The 24,720-nt window shown below is 26.6% G+C and overlaps 1 protein-coding gene across 2 annotated transcripts in view; it reads left to right on the forward strand.

Moving 5' to 3' along the window:
• Window positions 1-24,720, forward strand: part of LOC112691265 (locomotion-related protein Hikaru genki) — a 170,126-nt gene that overhangs the window by 128,586 nt on the left and 16,820 nt on the right. For both annotated transcript variants that reach the window (XM_025565423.1, XM_025565424.1), the window contains one exon: window positions 20,099-20,308. In XM_025565423.1, the coding sequence (XP_025421208.1) occupies window positions 20,099-20,308 (210 nt within the window). The remainder of the gene's footprint in view (window positions 1-20,098; window positions 20,309-24,720) is intronic.

Here is a 24,720-nt window from a genome sequence, read left to right on the forward strand (position 1 = left end):
TTTATGACCAAAGACCATTTTTGACGTTAACTTTACTTAGCATAATATTATCTTTTGATATCTTACTAGATATTTTATACGCAATTTATTTTATAATTGATTTACAGTTAAACGTCTTATACAAAACATTTTATCAGACTATTGTTTAATTGTATGTAAATATTTATTATATATAATATAATATAAACGGTCACTAAATCTTTTATTAACTATAAATAAAAATAAAATAATATTAATATTATTTTTTATATTCCTTAGTATTCTAAATATTTAAATTTATAAATTCATGTGATTACACTTTTTTAGTCATTAATTTGTCAATTAATTAATCAGTTAATTATTTTTAATGTGTGTGATTATAAAACATATTATTATAGAAATTCTTCATAAAGTAAGTTTGATTTAATTAATTTAATTCAACTATTATAGTGAACTTGAAATTCATTTTATATCAGTTTTGTTAAAATTATCAAAATATTCGTCAATGGTTACACAATTTATAGCCAGAGTTGTTATATACGTACGTTTTGAAAATTCTTTAATGTGATGCTTCGTAGAAGTTCAGTTAGGGTTGAATTGGCAAGTTTTGAGATAAGTTTGAAATTTTGGTAGTAAACAACTAGGAAATGTTTAAATTAAACTAGATAATTTTACTTACTCATAGAAACATTAATAATATGTCTAATATTAAGTCGTTTGTAAATATTCAGTTTATGTACTTATATATTTAGATTTAACCATGAATATAAATTTTTGAGTTTCGTTTGGTAGAGAGATGAAAAGTTAATATTCGTACATGTTGAATGTGAAAAAACCCAAACCATAATTCAATCAAGTTCATAAACTTGTCAGATTTATATCACTGAATTATCTATGTGTTACATTAACATAACATGTTATTTTCATGACATCATAAATAATGAATGTTTTAATTTATTAATTTATCTATGATAAGACATTTTATTACAAATAATAATTGTATTCATTATATCTAACATTGTAATATTATAATTTTTTAAAAAAAAATTTGATTATTTTCATTACTAAGGATTTAAAGTACTTAAGTACTTTCCAAAGTTCGAACAATTATACAATAAAATAAATTTAAAAATACTACAATAATTAGAAATAGGTAGTAACTAAATACAATTCTTAAACTATAAAAAAAAAAATTAAGTATAAATAGGTAATGCATAAATGTTTTATTGAAAAATAAATAAAAACTTTGAAAAAAGACGTAGATGTTATATAATTTGCTTAGTAGTAACGTCATTAATATTTTTGATAAAAATTTATTTTTTATAAATTATTATTTTATATTAGTATTTTATTTATTTATTTATGATTCTTTTAAAATATTTTTGTTCCAAGCATTTTAGGATTTAAAATAAAATACAGATGTTTTGCAAATAAAAATTAAATGTTCGTATTAATAACTAAGAATAGTTTGAACTAAAGCCATCTTATACTCATATTCTACAAACTTTATATAAAAACTTTTTATATTTGAAAAATTATTATAATTGAGTTTAAACTACAATTATAAAAAATATACCACCCAAATCTGAGTATAATTATAATTTGTATGAATAATAAAATTGTATTCAAAAAATATCATTGAACAAGCAATAAAAAAATACAAACTGTGTTAAGTATTTTCCTAATTAACATTTATTCACAACATCAACGGTCGAGTAAAACTTGTCTACCATTATTCTGTCCTGTGTCAAACACAAGATAACGCCCACAAAACTTTGAATAAACTGTTTGGGTAAACTGAGGATGGGTTTGTTGATTAGGAACACTCGAATAATTCACAGAAAAGACATTTGAAAGTGATATCAAGCCATTTGGTTACAAATATACAACGTACAGAGTACCTTATTACGTTTACCCCTAAAGCTTTAACGAAAAAGCAGAAAACATGATGTGACCTTCCTGTATTTTGATAGGATTTAGTAGTACAATTTGAACTTCTATTGACCATTAAACCCTTGAAGTGAACCATATCAGAGTAATTAATTGATTCTATTTAAATATATTATATACGACTATACTTGTTATACTAGTACTTTTAATATTTAATCATTCATAAACTATTTATTATACCATTTGCTGATGATGATTGACTTAATTTAGTACATTTTAAAATATTTATTTTTCGATTAAATGTTCTTAAATTATTTTAGTTATTCGTGATAAAAAAAATTAAAAATAAATAAAATAAGGTTATAATTAATTTTAGTCTGTTCGATTGAACATAGAAGTAATTTTTTAATATTTAGTTATTAGTTTTTGAACCCGAATTGAGTGAACCTAAACTTATAATGCGGGTATTTTATTATAATATTAATTATTCGATTGTTGTTATTGAGAACATGCATTGCACGAAGAAGACCCAAAGTAAATATATAATAAAAACACTGAATATATAAAAAAATCACATGTTTTCACATTTTCTTGTGTTTTCATTTTATTGTAAAACACGTTTTCCGTGAGTTATTGCCACTGAACCATTTATAATAACACAATAATAGCTGCATTACTCGGCTACGGCCGAAAATCGAAGATTTATTTCTATAAACATAAGAAATCAGTGCTCAGAATTCGGCAGGTTGGATCGAAGACAAAGTAAATATGGGAGAAGTATCTATATCATTATATAGTGAAACCAAAGCACGAATTGTCAGGTTAAACTCGTCATAGCTATATATACATTACATTAGAGTGTATTCTGAAAATTGAACTCTATAATTTAAAGCTTTAAGTAAAAGTACCGAGAAAAATAAGACAGTGTTTTATTTGCCATAAAAGAGGGACATTCAAAATGTATGTAACACATATGTTCTTTCTTTTCTATTCGACAATTGAATAAAAAGCGAAAGCAAAGATCTCGGAAGAAGTTTTCACAGAACAACTCTGCGAAGAAAATAAAGGAAATGTTCTCCACCGTTGTTAAAAAAAGTGTTTCATCGAAATATATTTAAGTGTATTCAAATGAAACGGACATCCCCACTTTTATTGATTATTACTGTATGTAATTCATTGCGAAATTATTTAAATACTTTGAAAAAAAAACAGTAGTTTTAGATATGTTTCCGAATGATAAGATCGATGTCTTGATTATATAAAGATTAAAAACAATTTATGTTTTAGAAAGAGTTATGGAAAACAAATCAAAATTATTTATTTATTTATTTATTTATTTATTTATACCTATTTAATAAACGCCTGTCTGTATAGTGTACAGATATAATGAAGAAGTACATGAATAAAAAAATTTCAAAATACATAATAATGATGAATTACAAAAATCAGCCATAAGTATTTAAGATAATAAATAAACTATAAACTATAAATTACAATTATTTTGCATACAATTTTTTAATTCTAAGAGAAAATTTAAAAAAGAAATCAAAATTATTTAGTTCATTATCTAGAGTTAACATTCGGTTTAGAATAAACCACGTATAGACAATAATGACGTTTGCAAGTAGAATTGTAGAATGTAGACGTGGTTTTTAACGTTCAATTAGGAACATTTATATTAATTAAGGTGAGTATATCCGGACAATCAATTCTGGAGTTTAGTAAGTTATAAAGCCAGCGTATGTCATTAAATTGTCTTCTGAATTCCAAGCTATCAATATCAAATTTTAATGCTAATGATTACAGGTTAGTTCAACGTTGTTAATCTTATATGCCAACGTATGTGAAAATCGATTTTGGATTTGTTCTAATTTATTTATAAGATACTTATGATGAGGGCTCCAGATTATCGGACCATATTCCAAAGTCGATCATACTAGAGAGAAAAAAAACGTAAGAAAATTGGGTTATGAAACTCCCAGCAATCCCGTTTTGAAAATCCGAATACACGTAAGGCTATATTATCAATTTCATTGATATGTTTGGTAAATGCAAGGTCATTAGAAAATATGATACTCAAGTCTTTAATATTTGATACAATTTTGAAATTTTTGTTATTTATGTGATAGCTAAACATGAAATCCTGTTCATTTCTAGAGAATGTAATTTGACTGCATTTATCCATATTTAAATTTAAACCATTGTTTGCATACCATGAACAGAATTGATTTAGGTCATATTGTAGTTTCTTATAATCATAAATTAAAGAAATTGGCATAAAAAGCTTTAGATCAAGTATCACATCTGTGATATTATTCAATTTGAATTTTTGTTAAATGGTCTTTTGATGGGTAGGCCTTCAATGACTGTGCCAATACCCCCTTTATATTACCCTTCATTGTGTTTTTGTTACGATATTGGTAAGATATTTTGATCTATAATGTGCTTATAGTAGTGTTATTTCTTATATGGTGGTATTTGGAAGACTTTTATCTAGGGGCGATCATCCTGACGTTGACTGGATTCGGATCAGCGATTGTGCGTTTGATTATTGTTTGATAATTTAATCATCGATTATTTTTTTTGTTTACTTATATTTCATGTTTTTATTCCTTCTTAATTCAGTTTTATAATACAGTTCTGTAAATTATTGGCTTTATTTATTTTATAATATTCAATTTTATGCATATATATGTTTATTATATAAAAAAAATAATCCATCGAAAACGTGTTTTAAAACAATATTTTTTTGTTTATTATAGTTTATTAAATAAAAATAATTTTCTTCCGCTACTTAGTTTTCTCCATCTCATAATAAATGATTTTCATCTGAAGAAATAACAAAAATTATTGATTTTTGAGTTTGTACACATTAAATTTATGCTTTTCTTGTATTTTTATATTATTTTAGCGTTCAATCCCATTTCAGTGATTACATTTTTAACTAGTCATCTCTCAAAATTTAATATTGTGCTTAACCATTTAATATCTCCAAAAATTATTATTTGGGTTATAATAACAAAAATCAATTCTATGAAATTTTCACCCGGTCTGTGAAATGATATTTAAGTTTTCAGAAATATTTGTTTGTAAAATAAATATAATATAATTCGCAAAAAAAAATAATAATAATAATAACAACATATATTATGTATATCATTTAAGAGAAATAATAGTTATAATAATTTGTGGATTAAAAATTATACTTTAAAGGTTTTTAGATGATTTATTTTGTTTAATTAAAATAGAAATATTGTTTTCCATACTAATAAGCCACTAACTTAAATAGCTATATGAATTTTAATTTAATTAAATTGTCATGAATACTTTTAAAGATAACTATAAAATATAAGTAACAATTGTAACTGATAAAGTGGCATGTAATAGAATTTCAAATTAAATTAATAGTATTTTAATGTTAATGTTGTAGATATAATGATTTAACATAATTTTTTTTTATTAAACTTCAACTAAATGTTATTTCTTAATATTTATATATGATAAATTTGTCATATAGTAGAAATAAATATCAAAGAATTTTAATATTAAAATTGTAGAGAAATGTCATAATAAATATAAATTATAAAATATTTTATTTCCTTATTTTTAAAAATAGGTAACATCAGATAATTTTAACAAACAATTTCTTACGTAACATCTTTCGTTCATTATTCAAATGTTGTACAACTTGTTTTCAATAATTTTTTTGTTGCTTTTATCGAACAACAAAAGAAAAGAAAAACGTAATATCAACAAAGAAAAATATGTGTGCCCATCGTATCCGATGGCAAATAGTGCATCTCTAACAGTACTCTGTGGAATTTTAATTAAACTCTTATGCGACCCGTGCAATTAAACTTTTCTACGACTCTCTTTTACTCCATCCGTTCAAGTTCTATAATACGTGTCATATAAGTAAAATCTTCTCCAGGCCTCGTAATAGTAATTTCCTAAATTAAAATACTCTGCAGTTACTTTATCCTAAGGAAAAAAAAAAACACAAAAATAATAATAATAAATAAAAAAAACTCATAAAATGCACATGAACAATTTGTTTCGTAAATAGTCTTATAAAGATGACCACGGTTTACTTACGCAAAACCTAATAATAAATAATTCCATATCATTATCTATACCTATTAAACCAAAATGTATTATTTGATTACCTTTGAAAGTATTTTTCATAAATTTGTGGAAAATATTACTGTAATTAGCAATAAATAATACGCCGGGAATGAAATACCAATAACAATAAAGTCGGTTGACTCTTTTAATGACATCATCGCCATGATCGGCTGCGGGTGTTTTCATCATTTTTTCCATCATATTTAGCGTCAAATTAACGCCGTTGACAATAAATCAACTATAACGACTTAAACATGAGTAATACTTTAAATATTAAACACGCATTTAAATTATTTGTTTTTAATCCACAGCTGCATACAAATTTGCACGAATAAAATATATAATACATTTCAAAAATATTTGAAAATAATAACGTTGGACAATTGGATAAAATCCAATTAATGCCCGTGATGTAATTTTTTTTTTCGCTACATATCACATACACGCACATCAAATACTCATAGTATTATAAAATTAAATGATAATTAAATTCTCGAAACTAAATTTCTTCATAAAAATTGAGAATTTACATAGCTCGTGTATGCGCTTATGAGCCGTAAATAGTTAATCACATAAACATTGTGAGATAATGTAGTTATTATTATAAGTAAATCGCGCACTGTTATCCTTAGTTAATTTCATATAACGGTACTACATTAAGTATAACTATGTGATAAAATAAAAAAAAAGAACGATGACAAATAAATCGATGAGCAAACAAAAACGTAGTTTCAAAATGTTCTAATTCTAACATTCTGAATATCTAATCGTAAAAATGTATTGCCTCCGATCCCTACATCGTTGCAAATAAACATTTGTATGCACATACTAAAGCAACGCTTTAACTAAACAAGATTAAACATTGTTGATTAAACCACATGGTAGACTGTACGTGATAAAATAACTTCATACTCAGTTTTATACAATAATATGTTAACAATTGTTTTTTTTCTATCGTTATAATAATTTTCATTTCCAAACAAACATCATAAAGACCCGTAATGACCCGTAAATCGATTAGCAAGTTATATAGGAATGCTTCTGAATTCGAACCATTTACCCCTAGAAAAGTGTTGGCAGATTTGAAAAACTAACCGAATAAAGGACATTTTGCCCTGCAAAATACCCGAAGAAACATGTACAAGACTGAAAAAGGTTTTAAACACTATTTTTCCGAAAGACAGTTAAACTTTTTTATATTCCTTTTACTGTTAAATAGTTTTTCGAGGGAAAAGGAGAAAGTGAAAGTGAAAAAAAAAAAGAAAACGTCACGATATGTAGCCGCACGTAAATATCACACGTTTTCGTTTGAACGAAAAAAAAAACCCTGAATAAAATACACGTAAATGTCGCGGCCCGAAACGTAAAGCATTTCGAACAGCATACCGCTGTGATCCTCTAAGGTGGTTGTCCCGAGAACAAACGTTTCGCCACTCAAACGGTGTGCGTGTAGACTGACGACGATCAAGACGGTAATTTCGATACAGACGTTATTGTTATGCGTATACATAGGTGTTACATCGTACGGGTGTAGATCGTTAGGCTGACAAAAAGCATTGTATGAGAAAATCCGTCCAGCGGCGGGCAAATCTCTCGGATCGACGCGGGTTGGTTCCGATAGCGATCGCGGTCACTGCGAAATCCGTATCCGACGTAATGTATGCGTACGCACGGCCATTGTTGTGCGTAGTCCGTCCGACGACCGCCGCCCTGACCTAAAGCTCGGTGTACCGACTGCGATCGCGATGACGACGACGGACCATTCGTATGGTAATGAGGTCGTGGCGTACGGGGAAGGAAGTGTACTATAAAATATTATTATTACGGTGACCGAAAACACAAATACGCGCACGCGAGCACAAACACACACACACACATATACGTGAAGCACCCCTGCATGCGTGTAAGTATAAATCGTGCACAACGCTCCTTAGCAGAGCCGCTACCGTTATGGGTTTTTCGTGTTTTGCATACCTTATTGCGATTTTGAGCGCGCACACGTGGACCAAAACCTGAAAAACGTATACACATATGTGCTCGTGACGGTTGTCGTATCGTCAGCAAATCATCGAACAGTGTCGTGTATCCGTTACGACCTATTCCCGAGGTGACCTACCATCCCCGATTTACTTTCTCCTCCGTCCCTGCCTTTCCGTTTTCAACGCCCAGCCGGAAGTCCAATGGTTCGTGCTAGCGTACGCAGCAACGTTTTTACAACAGCAGACGACGTACACTTTTCGACAAATTGTCTCTCGCGTACAATGATAATGATGTCGCCGATTAAACTAACCGAATCCGTCCCGTGTGTATCGTACATGGGTAAACTACGGGACATTATATACGAATTTTGGTCGAAAAATCAAAAGTGCGAAACTTACCGCTCGAGAACGCTACGGAACTTGTACGGTTTTAGAAAATTATTGGCTATCATGACGGCGATGATGACGTGTATGTATACTATTAAGTTCCGTTAAACGCGGAGAAAACGCGTATCGATGATGTTCATACCAGGTAAAGGACACGAATCCGAGGTATAAATACATTATTATTTATAATAATAACGTTCGTTAATAATCGAGTTATATGTTATCATAATTTGTTTTCATTTATTTTTAATTTTTATTTCACTTCAATTCAAAAACAATAAGATGAATATAATAACAGTTAGTATTATAAACGGACACCGTAAAAATACGCATATAGTCACAATAGTAATAACAGTTAATGAACAAATATACTGGTATCGAAGTTGTGACGAAAATTTAGAACGATATAAGACAAAAGCGAATCAAGGGGAAAAAATAATAAATATTATTGTAGTTTACAAAATTCAGAAGTCGTTAAGGAAACGAGTGATTCTTTAATACTATTTCATAAACATATTAATAATAAAAAAAAAAAATTTAATATTTTTGGAATAATATATAGGAATCGTACTAACAGGCCAATCGCACATGTCAATTTTAATATCAGTTAGTCAAGTTAGTCACGGTTTGTTGTTTCCCACGTATGTTGAACACGAATAATTAATTTGAACTTGTCGTTTTTAATAAAACTCTTACTTAACTTTTATTTTTTATTATTATTTTTATTTATTTTGTTCAAATTAAATTTTTCAATAAGGAGTTCAATAAGGAAGAATTACTGCATCATTATGAATTTGCCTATTCCTCATGAACCATGGAGCTTTAAAACATTTTGTTGGTAATTTTTTTTTTTTGAAGGACTGGGATTTTGTTGATTTTTATTTGAAGAGGTTGCTATCCATATTGGAAATTTATAAGAGATTAATGGTTAGATTATTTAGGTATACAACAGTATAGATGATTTCATTAGGAGATTTAAAATTAAATAAGGGGTAGAATGTATTCATTCTTGCGTAGTCTTGGGGAAGTTTGTTATTTAAAATAATTTTCCACGTGAGTTTTTCGTCTAACTCACCAAGGTATTTAACGGAGTCATCTTTCTTATTCCATTTTATTGCTTGGTTATCTATGAGAATGAATTGGGGATTTTATTATAATTTTTGGTGAAGATTTTTGCTGCACTTTGTTCGATTCAGATTTTATCTCCATTTTTTGAACTAAGTGGTCAAAGTGTTGAGAGATGTTTGGAGATTTTCAATTGAAGATTCTAGGGACTTTCTTTCTTAGAGTTATTACTATTGTGTCGTCTATAAACATCGTTAGATGAGAGTTTGAGAAAATTGATATGTCGTTAAAGTAGATTTTGAAAAAGGTTACGCCTAGAACTGAGTCTTGGTAGGAATCCAACATTTTATATTGTGTACCTGGGAGAAGTTGGTTTCTATTCTAACTTGGAACGTTTTATTAAATTTAAAGGAGATTATGGTTTTAAGTTGATATTTGGGAAGAACTGGTGAGTTCAATTATTGTCGAAAGCTTGGGTTACGTCTAAAAAAACATCCATTGTGTACAATTTCTTTTCGAAGCCACTTATAATTAGTTATGAGATTCTTTAGATTTGATGACACGTAAAGTGATAGGTTTTAAGTCTAAATTAATTTTTTTGAAAGATGTGTAGAAATGATTTTAATCTATTTGAATCTACTTCTTTCGTAAAGTTTTGAAAGTGATGGAGGAAGGCTGAGTGTTCTGTAGCTTGTAGGGATGGCCAAAAAACATCGATGTTTTGGGTCGATATATCGATATTTTAACATTGGATTAAACATCGATGTTTATCTCAGAAATGTTCGAACTTAAATATTGATATTTATGTTCGAAAAGTTCGAATTTTTTTTTTTTTTGTATTATTTTAGTATGCAATATACAAAAATTGTTATACAGTATATACTATACTGTTATAATCAGGACTCGTAAGTTCATGCATTGAAAAACGCATAAATAAGTATGCAATAATGCACTAATATTTGATTAAATATGCATTTTTTAAAATAATAAGAATCATCCGTTTATATTTTTTCTTCGGTTACATTTTATTCAAATTAAAATTAATGAACACTCATTTTGACGAAAATAGATAGATTGCAATGGACACGTCAATAAGAGGAGAGGGGTATTGGTACGCAATAACATTGTTTTCGTAGTACTGCTTTTAACTTATAAAATTTAATATCATTAAAAAATAAAAATATTGATAAAATACTAAGATTTTATAAGCAAGTTCGAAAAAGTAAATAAGAATGAATTCAAACATTTATTGATCTAATTTTTTTTTGACTTCCACAAAAAACAATTTCGCTGATTTTACATAAAATAATATGCGCTAATAACTCAAAAAAATCAACTATATAACTAATATGGCAATACACACAACATGCAAAAATATGCTCTATTAAACTTTAGATTTTTATTACCATTGTTATGAAACAGATTTTTATCTCAATTAGCATATTTTCCAAAGAAAACATGCAAATGCATGAACTTACGAAACTTGATTATAAGTATTTAATATGTTTTTAAAAAATATAAGTTAAACAATAGTATTTTAACTATTAAATTTATTATTTAATCAAAAAAATAGTATACTGTACAGATAATAAGGTGTGCAACAGGTGACAGCTTCAGAGGGAAAAAAAATTTTTTGATGTTTTTAAACTTCGATATTCTTAAACTACGATGGTTTTTCAACAATACATCGAACACATCGATATTTTAAAAATTGACGCATCAATACATCGAATATCGATATTTAAACAATTTTGCCCATCTTTAATAGCTTGTAAAACAGTCAATCGATTTTTCTGGTTTATATATTGGCATTATGATAGCATATTTCCAAGATAACGGAAATTTACTTGTATGCATGGCTGAGTTGTGTAGGCTAGCCAAAAATGATAGGACTTTAGGTGTAAGGTTTTTTAAGATTTTGTTTGTAATAAGGTCGTGGTCTTGACTTTTTAATTTTCTAGTTTGATTATTATTTGTGGCATTTCCTTGGGAGATGGAAAAGTAATTCTGCCATTTGGTTCATTGATCAATTAATTTAGTGTTTTATCATCGTAATCGAATTTTCGTTCATTATATTCACTGTCTTCTTCTTCTCCTGCAGATGTAAAGCAAGATATAAAATGGTCAGCGAAGATTTCAATCTTTTCGGCGTCTTTTTTTAAATTTTGCTTGTCCCTTTTTTAAATGGGGAATTACGTTATGTAATTTTATAATTTTTTGAATGCTAGCCAGAGACTTGAATCATTAGAGTTAAATTTTCTTAGGTAGGCATGATATGAGTTGTATCTGATGTCCACTTCCAATTTAATTTTTCTGTTGAGTTGGTTGAGTCTTCTTTTAACTTCTAGGAATCTGGTATTCTACCAAATTCTTCAGCTTTGTGCTTAAATTGAGGTTGAGAGTAAGTCTGATGAGTGATAATTGGTTTTGTTATTTTTAATTACTGCTAGAATAATTGAATTTTTATTTTATTAGTTAAGTTTTCCATGTTTATATTTATGCCATCTGGATTTTTAAAGTGTTTATGCAACTTAGATTTTGATTTAGTTTATATCGGAATGTTTGCAAATTTACTAGATCGTTTAATAGTTTTGAGATATTCTGATTTATTGTTAATGGTTAGATTAATGTATTGAAAACAGGAACATGATCTGAGTCGAGTTCGTTTATGACTTGATGAAGAGAAATGGTAGGCATGTTTGATATTAGTGCAATATATGTATAGTCCGGACAAGTATGTCCGGAATTATTCCAGACCTTCAGAAGGTTGGTTTAGATGGTGGAGATATAAGTATCCTGAGCTCAGACGTAATTTATAGAAGTTTAATTATATTCAGGTTTAATTTTAAGCATCCCTATATTTAGTTTTTTGAACTTAGGTTGTTAACTAGGTATATAACTAAGTGCTATTGGATGGTTATTAAAGAGTTCCGATGATTCTTCTTTTTTCTATATTTTTCATAGGTAGATTATAAGCCGAGATAATTTTTGTCTTGTTTGTTGGTTAAAATTATAACTCAGATGGCTACGAGGTTTACCATATTGGGAATAATTGATTAGTAATATTTAATATTTTTTTTTAGTTAGAACGATCACTCCACCTGATAATTGCATGGCGTCTCTGCATTTTCTTTAAATATTATAATCATAGACCTCAAAATATTCTTGGTTTTTAGATGGATTTTTGTTATACAGGTTATATCGATTTTTTTGTCTTGTTAAGAATTCCATTAGTGGTGATTTTTTTTATTTTTGATGCTGCTAACATTCTAGTTTACCAAATTGATGTAATTTAAATTAATTATTGACATTTTTATTGTGAAAGAATATATTATTAGTTATTGAGTTAAATTTGGAGCTTATAGCAGTTTGAATGTACTATACGATGGAACGATAGTAATCTTTGACACAAAATTATTTAATAAGCATTGCATGAATATTGATCGGTAAAAGGCAAAAGGTTTTAAGCCACATTTTGGAGCTCAGCAACATGGTATATACTATAGGATAACCGTCAGCTCAAGTACTTGATCTCATAAGTGCTTCAACCATTTAATAATCCAATATTTAATTTATACATTCCAACACAAGCGACATTTATTCAGAAACATTTTATAAAAAAAGTGAATTTTTATGGTATAATTGACAATAATGAAAATTGTATACGTTGAGCGACAAACAGGAGGACAAACTCTATTTTTTATCGTTTATCACATTTTATAATGTTGAAAAAATAAAATACAGAATCATTAGTGACAATCTCAATTTAAGTTAAATTAATTTCAAATCTTTGATACCTAGTAAAATTAATTATGCATAGTTTATATGTTAGTTTCTAATACAAACATAATTTTATAATAAATCAAAACTTAAGTTAATATTATCGTAATTAAAACTAACGGTAATTTTTTCAAGCTTAATAATAATATTAAACTCATATAATTTTATAACTTTATTATTAAAAAATCAAAAATTTAATATGCTTTAATTTGGTCTATTTCACTCAATATTTATTTTTTTTTAAATTGCTTTACAGTTTAAAACATATTATGATCAAGATAATGATAATTAGTGACCGGATTTATATGCAAATGCATATATGTATTGAAATAAACTTTTTGAAATTTGATGAGCATTGTCCCCGATTATTAAAATAAAACTAATTTTATATTGCATATTTTGCATATTTCAACGTTTTTACCTATTAAATGCATATTTATAGTTTTATAATACATATTATTATTTATAGCACATAAATTCGTTTTCGTCGTATTTTCACGATCACTGCCACATAATATCGATAAAGTTGCGACCGGTATTTATTTCCATAGAAAAGATTACATACTCATATCATCCAATGCAATAGGTAAAACATGAATTTAATTTTTGTTTTCACTTTTCATTAATGTGGGTATACTTTATATGGTATACTTTATACGTTGAAGATAAAGAATGTTAAATGGCGACAAAGACAACAAAATATTTTAAAAGCTTTTTTATACTTTTTTTAATACCGTATTAATTAATGATTATTTTTATATTTATAATACATTTCACATAATTGTACAAAAATTTAAACAACATTTTAAGTGAATATTTAAGTACACATTTAAAAATAAATACATATTTTATAGCATATTACAGCATTTTTAGAAGCATATTTTGAGGGTTTTTCTGTGCATATAAATCCTGTCCTTAATAATAATTAAAAAACTAAATTGCATAAAAAAATGTATTGTTATAATTTTCTTATTTATAACGGTAAAAAACCGAAATTAAATATAATAATTTTCTAAGATGACACTAAAATTGATACATTGCCACAGAACTTTTTGGTTATATTGTATATAATACAGTAACTCAAAACCGGGGTGAGCAGATATTAAAACGACAGTATTAAAATATCATAAATACTAAGCCACAAACTATTTCGTAATAGGAATCAGCACGCCACGACTATGACGTTTATGACGGTATTTATAATGTATAGTTTTACCTATATATAAATATATTAATGGTTGTCGAGTATTGCTTATCTGCTGTGAATATCATATATATAGCAATACTCAACGGCCATTAATTGGGGAAAAATATTTAAAAATAGCTGGAAAATTAAATTTAACTATAATAATATAATAATAATACTATAATAAATACAAATATATAAATAGATAATAAATAATATTTATATTGTATAATATAATGGCATAATGTAATCATAATATATTTCAAGTATTAATAACACGAAAAAATCGTTAACTATTTTGGTCGGGAATAGGTTTTGGTTATAAAACCGGGATTGAAAACACGAGGTAATCGCTTTGATGTTATTATTTAGATACGTTGATTACCGATAACTATTAACCGCTTCCAACACTCCAAAACTAAAAGCAGTTATCGGTTTACGGTTCTCAAATTTACGGTTTTTACCGGTTTTCGTTGCAAACCAGTTACCGTTTTTAAGCCCTGCTAATAACAATGGTTTTTATCACATAAACTTATACACAGCTATGGAATATATAAATATCGTTTATGCAAGACACAACTTATATCGCATAAAAAAATAGTTATGGGCCACTTAGCTATGAGTAACTTAAGCAATTATATATGATACATAACCACAGAACTATGCATACGAGCATAAGTATATAAATTAGTAAATATGCAATAACATCACCTACTGATCAGTATAACGATGACAATAATAGCATTATAAAAGGTGAAAAGAAATATAATAAGAGACCAAGTCCACGTATTTGTCGCTTTTAACCTAAAAATAATGTTTACGTTTACTTTTATTACGTTTCTGTTCGTAAATGTTGCTTGTACCGAAATTCATAAATTAAATATATAATTACTAAATGGTCAGAGAAACAATAACGCTTGTGCGATCTAATGCTTTAACTGTTGATTATCCCGTAGTGTGGACCTTATCACTTATTCGCAAAAAGTCGCTTTGCTCTTTTTGCCTTTTAACAGTTGATATTATCGTAACCCTAATAATTTAAATTAATTCAATTATTTAGCCACTTATTTTATGTAAGTATGTTATGTGTAGGTAATAAATCTTAAGCACTTTGAACTAACAACAACCGTATAATTTTATTTATGGAAACGTATGTACGAACTCCTTTGCAGTAAACCTTTAACGAAGTCATTATTGATTATTTATTTAGAAACTAAACTGAGTGAAATATTTGATTCTATGATCAAATATTTATTAAGCAAAGCCCTTTGTATTTACCTAATTATGGGTAATATAATAATATTATTACGTGAGTATAAATTATATTGGTTCATTTTGGTAATCAAAGTATACTATATTATAGATTTTACTAAAAAAGTACTATTGCATTATAATCCCATTGAATATATCTTCCGTTAAAATGAACAAATAAAATAACTAAATCTTCGTGTAACCAACGAAACAAAATAATGCATTGTAAAATTAAAAGTCAGTGTTTTATGTTAATTACGATTTATGTCATATACATTTTAGTACATAACCAGTGTTATTTGAATTATCAAAAAAAGATTTTTTCCAAAATGATATTTATTGTATTATTTACAATTAAAAATGTTTTCGTTGTAGAAATAATATTGTATATAATTAATTAAATTGTAGAAATAAATATTCTAAAAACTAATAAAATAATGATTTCTGCTACTGTAAAATATATTAGAAGCGAAAAATAATTAAAAAATACATACAGTTTTAGATTATATGGACAAATAAATTTTTATCAATTATGATTGTTTAATTACTATTTAATTAAGTATAACATAATGATTAATCTCATCTTTTTTTTCCAATATTTTTTGCGTTTATATAGTGATTTTTTATTTTTCAATGTAATATCATTCCACTAATAATTTTATCCAATTACGTATGTTTTACACCAGATGATGTAAATTGCCTCAAAACAGTGCAATATGAAAAAATTGACATCAAACAAAACTATTTACATAAACAGAGTAGAATATTTTAATTAAAATTATTAAAATATTAAGTATTCTGTATGTAACTTTAATAAGGTATGGTCAATCAAAAAGGTACAGTTTAATGAGTACGTTGCAATTTAATAACCAGATAAATATATAATAAACAGTACACATATTAGGTATGCGTATACTCATTTTATATATATATATACATAGTTTACGTATAAGCAAGTATTCGTAAATTGTTTTTTTACTATAAACATTTTACATGCAATGTTTGAGGATTTTATAAATTTATTTTATAAGCTTGCATGATTTATAAAATAATGAGAAAATTACATGGTTATTAAATAGTGATTTTCATTTTTAACTTTTATAATTTATATTATAAATTATAAAATAGAGATACATATCATTTATTAGATAAATTATAAAGTACTTAGTATGCATATTTTTAAATAATGATAAGGGTACAGAAAAAGGTGAATGGTTAGGTAAATTGTTGTTTTCATACATTTTAAATCAATGTACCATTAGTTTTGAAAAATTATTCTAAGTGAAGAAATGACAGTGTATTAATCCATATGTCTAAAGATAGTTTATTTGACTGTACAAGTATAAGTATATAACCGCTGCAACTCGTTTGCGCACATTCAAAATTTCTTACCTGAAAATCGACGACTCGTTTGCGCACGACCAAATCAATCGTTTACTTGGAAATAGATAACTCGTTTTACCGGTATCCCGTAAATTATATCATTTTTATGATCATTTTTGGTCAGTTTTTATCAATTATTTAGAAAACTTTTGAGAAGGACAAAAAATGAATCACTGGAATATAACAACTAGACAAAATCGGTTACTAAGAAAGAAAAAAATATAGAATAGAAAAAAATCTGAATATTTCTAATCAAAAACCTGTAAATAAAAAAATATTCAACTGGAAAAAAAAATTGTAAAACCAATATATGTTCCTCGTTTCTTTCATAATAAAAAAAAAAAAAATGTATTATTATTCGTAAATATAAGCAATATATAATGTAAAAAAAAATTATGAATTATGATTGTATTGTCAATGCTTCAATGGTCATCCATATTGCAACAAATCGCATTTGATTGTTCTCTTTCCATGTCGATTTTGATACATCATACATAAATGAATGTTCATAAAATTACTATCACACAAAATAATATCAATTGTTTTAATATTTGCTCTATATTTTTTCAGCTATATATTGCATACTTCGATATCACGTAGATCATAAAATATAACATGAATGCAGGCTCTAATAAAGAATACTTGATATTCCTTCTAAGTCCCAACCTATTCCGTTTTTTCTAGTTATTGAGTATTTTAGTTAAAATAACAAATACATTTAATTCTACTTTACTATATAGAATATAATAAACAATATACTCGTACATATATTTAATAATAAGTCGGTTATACTAAGTATATAAAATAAAAAATAATAGACATATGTACTTAGATAGATACTTGAATTTAGTTAACCAATATAATAATATTGATGAATTTCTATTATAATTATAAAACATAACATATGAGTATTTTACAGTATTACAAATATTTATATTTTACAGTGTTTACAGCAGTAAAAATTGTCTTATAACGACACACCGTAGTGCATATAAGACTCATAGGTGCATGTCATTCCAACAAAATCAATTTTTTAAATACCATTTGAGTTTCTATCTCATAAAATTATTTATTTTATACTGTGTCAACTTATATTATAAAAACTTGAATGTAAAATGAATGAATATCAATACGGTTGTATGCTAACGTATAACGTAGCTATGTGTATCTTCACAAAATATATAATAAGTCACATTTAAAAATGTTTTCATAATTACACTATATTGTTGAAATATTATAACATTTTTAAATATTTCAAAAAATGACAAAATATCAGATGTTATACATTTATATTCCTATTTTTTCACACGAGTATACGTTTTAATAAAAATGTAATTTTTATTTGGAAAAAATTATAAAAATTATTGTAAATAATCGTTGAGTATAAAATATCTATTCATAAATATTGATTTTCGCGTTCGAGAATAACAAACAGAAGTCTGACAAGAATAAATGAATAACTTATTCTAAATTTTAATTCAAATATTTTTTTATAAATAATCAAAAACCATTTCGTGTATAATAATTGTACGAACGTAAAAACGTATAATTGAAGGTGTACGAGTAAAATTGGTACGTAAATGGATGTTAAAAATATGATAAAGTGTTTTGGTACCATTTATGGCAATAACACCGCCAACGTGATGTAACGGCATAGGGTTTGGGTAAACGTTTGGTTTAATAATAGCATCGACACGTGTGCTCGGTGATTGAATGGTACTTAATGGTATAATACAGGCATACCGAACACAAATCCACTTAACTTTACAGGGAGTTTATGCCGCGGAGCCGGGGCTGTGTGAATGATTGATCGAGTGCAGTTCCTACTGAAAAGCACGTCTATCGGTTTCCTCTTCTTTATTTCCCATCCACACTCGTCTGCACGCCACCCACCGTCCTACCAAGGAAATAAAAAGGAAAAATAAAAGAAGCCCTCGGGCAACGGTAGCGGTGGCGATGTAGAAACTTTGAAATTTGACAGGGCGAAAGAAAACGCATTGCAGACACGTCGATCAAATCGAGGTTTTTACCAGGTCCCTTCGCAGCGTTCAGCCCCCCTCCGGCAACCGGGACGGATTCAAATATACATTTATCACCCTTTTATTTGCGAATTCGCATACATCTCATAAAAATCTGATGTAGAATATCTTATCGGTATGCGCGCACGAATCTTTTCGTTGGAAAATGAAAAGGGAAAATAGACACAGAGTGAAATTGTGTAGTTAGTGTATAATTAATGAATTTTTAAAACTCATCTGGTTTTCATAAAAACCGTAGTATTACGTCAGAGTTAAAATCAAATCAAAATGTATGAACGGAAAACTGCACGGATCTCATATTATTTTTCAAGCAGTGAGTTTAACTATAAATATTTATTAATTGCGAGCATCTTAGCGCTCGATGTCCAAACCAATTTAAAATTAAAAAATCTTGAACGTTAAGTCTTTAGCGACATTCATTATATTTTAAAAAGATTTTATGTTATTTGATTGAACGATAATATTAATTTACATCTTTCAAACTGATACGGAAAAAATTATATTCCATTTTCGCGAATACGAATAACAATACATCTCAAGATGATTAATAGAATTTCTGTCGATGATTTTGATTTAAGCCACAGCATCATTAAATGTTGAATCTACTTAGTTTTTAGTAATTACTATTCATATTATTATTTATTAATTTTTATTTTCATAAAAAAAAAAAATAAAAATATTTCTTCTTATAATTCTACAACTGTAACAAATGTAAATCCCATATAATTTATATATTAATTGTACTTTCATCGGTCATGTTTAAAAAATAAATAATTTTCTTAAAAGTGTATACCACAACCACGCGTAGCTATTATCGTATGGAATCCGTTTCACGGTTTGATCGTTCGTTGCTTATTATCATCAGTTGTGTTACTTAGTCACACCCGAAAAATAAGGGCAGCAGCGAGGACGAACGACAAAATGTATTATTATGCGAATTAAATCCAACCAGAGGAACGCGCGATGATTTATTACTGTACATTGATATATACATCGTTATAACCCGTTGTAATTTAATTATATTGTGTGTACAGGAGACTGGTCAAATTCGCCGCCGGACTGCATCATGGTGAAATGTCCACCGATCAACGTGGACGATTCTCGGTTGATTATGGTCGAGTACAACGATACGTACGGGAAACGAGTTGTGTTCAAATGTGCTTGGGGCTTTCAAATGTCTGGCGTCAATTCGATCGAGTGCTTGGCGGATTCCACATGGTCGCATCGAATACCTACGTGCACCGGTAATGCATTTTCCGCCGTGCGGTATTAGAATATTTCTAGTTTACAACCGTGTACCTGTCTGCGCCGTATGCCAATAAACCCCGTGGAAAGCGCAATACATTTATATATATAAACGTGTTGTACATAGGTGTTTATTATTAAACACCTTGTACTATTTGGCGCTTTGTATTATATTGTATACATTTTAATATTGTTATAAATTACGCCTAGGAAATCCATAGGATTCCTAACATTTCTATAGACTGCCATTGCTACGTTAGTACGTATTGTAAAATGTTCATTTCTTTAGTTCATTGTTTTATCCGTATACTACAGCATCATACAGTTGATACGTGATATTTTGAACTGCCTACAATATTGTTTTTTTTTAAATTTTTATTGTTTTTATGTAGCAATAAAGCAAATGTAATTTCCAATGGAACTTCGTTTATCGTTATTCAATTTTTTCGGCATATTATGAATGAAGTTCTTGATTATAAATACATTTACAATCATTTCCCTGGATTCTAAACAATAATACCCGTCAATTGTTATCTGAAATATCATTAAAATTATCACGAATAATAAATAATTAATAATAAAATAATAAAAAATGTAATTAAAATTAAAAATTAATAAATGGTAAGTGGAACAATTTTATTTTTTCATATTCAATCGCAATTTTATAAACATTGTATATATCTGATGATGAATTTTTAATTAGAAACTGGCCGTACTTTACAAATATATTAATACTCCAGGCTACTTTTTTTTATATATTTATTTTTATGAACAAACTATCTTCTTATTTATTAAACTATTAAATAATTAACAACTCAATAACCATGGATTAATTTAGGTTTATCTCTATAACAATAAAAATATATCGTACACCTCTATATTCTTTGGCCACATCGAGTACTGGAACTCCAAATGTAATACCAAATTCTGCTGTTTAAATTGTTTAAAATGTTTTTTTTTTTAACTGCATGATTTTCAAGATTTATTCTATCTTTGATTCTTAACGTCATTTTTTATGTGGTTATTACTTATAGTATTTACTAATGTAGTAATGTATAATTTTAAATAAACATTTTATATGGTTCTTATAGGTTATGTATAGAATAGCTTCAATATAATAACAAATTCAAAACTTTGCTAGTAACATAATATGTATAATAAGTATATGTAGAGTTTTAAGATTTCATAAAATTAATTTTCTCGAAATATAACATGAACATTTCATAAAATATTTTGTAATGATAAAAAATAAAAATAAAAAGTTAAATTTAAAGCTATAGTAGCAAATACTAAATCGCCTACTAACTTAAGTGGAAAATTGTATAGACATGTTCCTTAAATAGTGCATTGTACAAATTATATTATAATTTGTTTAAACATATTTAGAAAAATTTTCAAAAGTTATTAACTTACATATATTCCTTGATTTAAATTTATTTATTATTTTACAACTATTAATTAGATGTATTTATAACTAAGAACACTATCATAGTGACTTCAAAATTTTATATAGTATACATATTTTAATTCATATAAAACAAAAATACTACAATTAATAAATTATAATTTATTGCCTATACTATATGAATCACTTTTATATATGAGTTATTAATAATAATTGTCAAGGATGGCCGATCCTAAATATTTAGGAGAAAGGTTATAGAGAAAAAGAAGAAGAATTTACTATCTAGTTTTGAATTAATGAAAAATATCTTCACTCCAGTGCCGTTTAAAAATAAACAACAACTTTACGAGCTATCGAGTATAAATTACATTATAGATCGGTTACGTTTATAAAATATTTTTGATTTTATTCGCACAGGTTTATTGTACTGTAAGTAGTCATAATTCACTATGTATTCTATTGTGTGAACTATTTTCTCGTTTAATCGTTTGCAAAAATAGCGAATACTACCAATGTACCATTTATATAATATTTACTCATAAAACGAGGGTATGCATTTAATAGGAGAAGAATTGAATTTACGGTATCGACACAAAAGTTCTGTTCGATCACAATCCCACCATTGTTTTTTTGGTCAATACATTTCAAAGTACTAATTAAATTCTCGAATTGCTTCACGATACTAATAAACACAATACTACTTTATACTTAGTGAAATAGATTAAAAGTTATTTCGATTTAATCGACTATTGTTTGTAAGGTGGTTGTTTGCGAAGAAATGAAATACCCAATTAATAAAAATTACAATGGCTTATTCAGCCGACGTGTTTTTAAAATTGTAATTATATTTCATATTTTATTTGATTATTCATTATTATTTTATTTTATTATTCAGCCTGTAAAATATATAAAATTATACAATATTATTTATATTAGTTAAATGTAAATGAAATCCAAGATATATCATACCTACCTCACTATACACATTTAAAATCTTGACCATTCTTAAGGGGTTCTTTTTAAATTTTGAACAATTTTAAACATTTCAAAACCTTAACGATTTTATATATTGAATAAACTTAAAAACTTAGTTTATGAAATAATTGAAATAGTCTAAGAAGTAGAACAATATATTTTAACAAACACTAAAAAATAGTTTTTATGAATTATAATAAGTACTCATATATTTAATAAAATTATATATGACCCATTATTATTATTTATTTAACGATTATACAGTGTCCCAATCGTATTGATTTAGGTAAAACGTTATATTACTTTATATTTCGTATAACGATTAATATTTAACAGATATCAAACAATAATTATATTAACACGATTGCTTTAATATTTTTTGCTATAAATTCCTAATAATTATTATAAGATAATGTCTTGATTATTTTGTAGTTTTAAAAGGGCTATTATGAACTCGTACATTAATGAAACGAAATCACATTCTTATATAGATATGTGCGCACTCATATTATTCTTCTTGGTTATTGTTGAGCCTGTTTTACAAATGCATTATCAGAGTTACAAAGTTTTTTGACAAGAGGGATAATAATATTTTTTTGAAATCCGACTTAATCCATCAAACGTAAAGGTATAACGCTAAATCTCTATTATGAGTATCGAATACTTCCGATAAATAGCATTTATCATTATCGTCTAAAAATCAAAGATTAGTTATATTAGGTGATGAACCAGGAAAATAATATTCTCTTAAAACAAAAATATCGCAAAGGCAAATTAAAAAAAAAATAAAAATAAAAAATAAAAAATATACACCATTACCTATATCATGCACTTGTTATTATTCTGTTTAAAACCTATTTCCAAGAGACAAAGAGTGGGTAATAATATTTACTTTAAAATTTGTAGTCTGTGGTGTTTTAATTTTTTATAATTATAGGTATACTGATAAAGAATAAAAATATAACAAAAACAAAAACAAATAAATATTAAACATTTGGTTTTTACTTTTTAATGATAAATTATCTATTTTTTTATAAAATCATAGTTATAATAATAGTATACATTTGGATAATAACTAAGCTAAATTCTATATTAAAATGTAAAACAAACCGTATTTCGGTACTTGTAAGTAATGATTCGGTCTCTTAAATTAGCATTTAGACAACTGTAGGATAATTAGCACGTTTCTACTTAATATCCTGAATAAAATTACGGTAATTTCCATTTTCTCAACATTGTCACAAGTACTCAAGGAGGAACAAACTATGTCGATGTTTAACATGTTCTAATTTTGAATACTATATTATTCTCTCAGAATCGTATACGAATTCGATACACACCCTAAAGCTTCCAAATGATTGCATATTAAATTCCATTTATTAATCAGTAAATTAAGATTCGTTTAATCGTAAGCTTTCTCGAAATAAAAAAAAATAAATAATGACTTTTATACTTAATAAAGTAAGTAATATGGAAAGACAATTTTAATAAATTTAATAAATAATTAATAACTATATTTCAAACATTTAAGTTACTACTCAAGATACTTAATTAAAATAATTTATGTAAATCGTTATAAGGAATTACAGCGTTATGTTTTGAAAAAAAACTATTAAGGAATACATTAATCTAATTTACTATTAATATGCTAAAACATTTGATTGAACATGTTTAAAAAAAATCCATATAAATATATCATTATCAATAATTTTGATTCAGTCCATCAATAAAATGATGAATGAATGATTTGAGTTATGAACAATAATTGATTTATTGATAAATAGTAAGTTTTTCTATACTGAAATTTCAACAACATTTAATTCATATAATATTATTTTATTTTATTTTATTTTTTTTTGTTCGATTATTCAATAATTATGTGCATTAGTTAATTGAGCGGAGAATGTTACTTAGAAAACATGATTAAAAAATATAATTTACGCATATTTGAATGCGTGTAATGTATGTAATGTGTATTGTTAAAAATAATGATGTGTTTACATTTTTTGAATATAAAAAAAATATATATAA

This window comes from Sipha flava, unplaced genomic scaffold, assembly GCF_003268045.1.
Source record: "Sipha flava isolate LNK unplaced genomic scaffold, YSA_version1 587_pilon_pilon, whole genome shotgun sequence".
Lineage (NCBI taxonomy): Eukaryota > Metazoa > Arthropoda > Insecta > Hemiptera > Aphididae > Sipha > Sipha flava.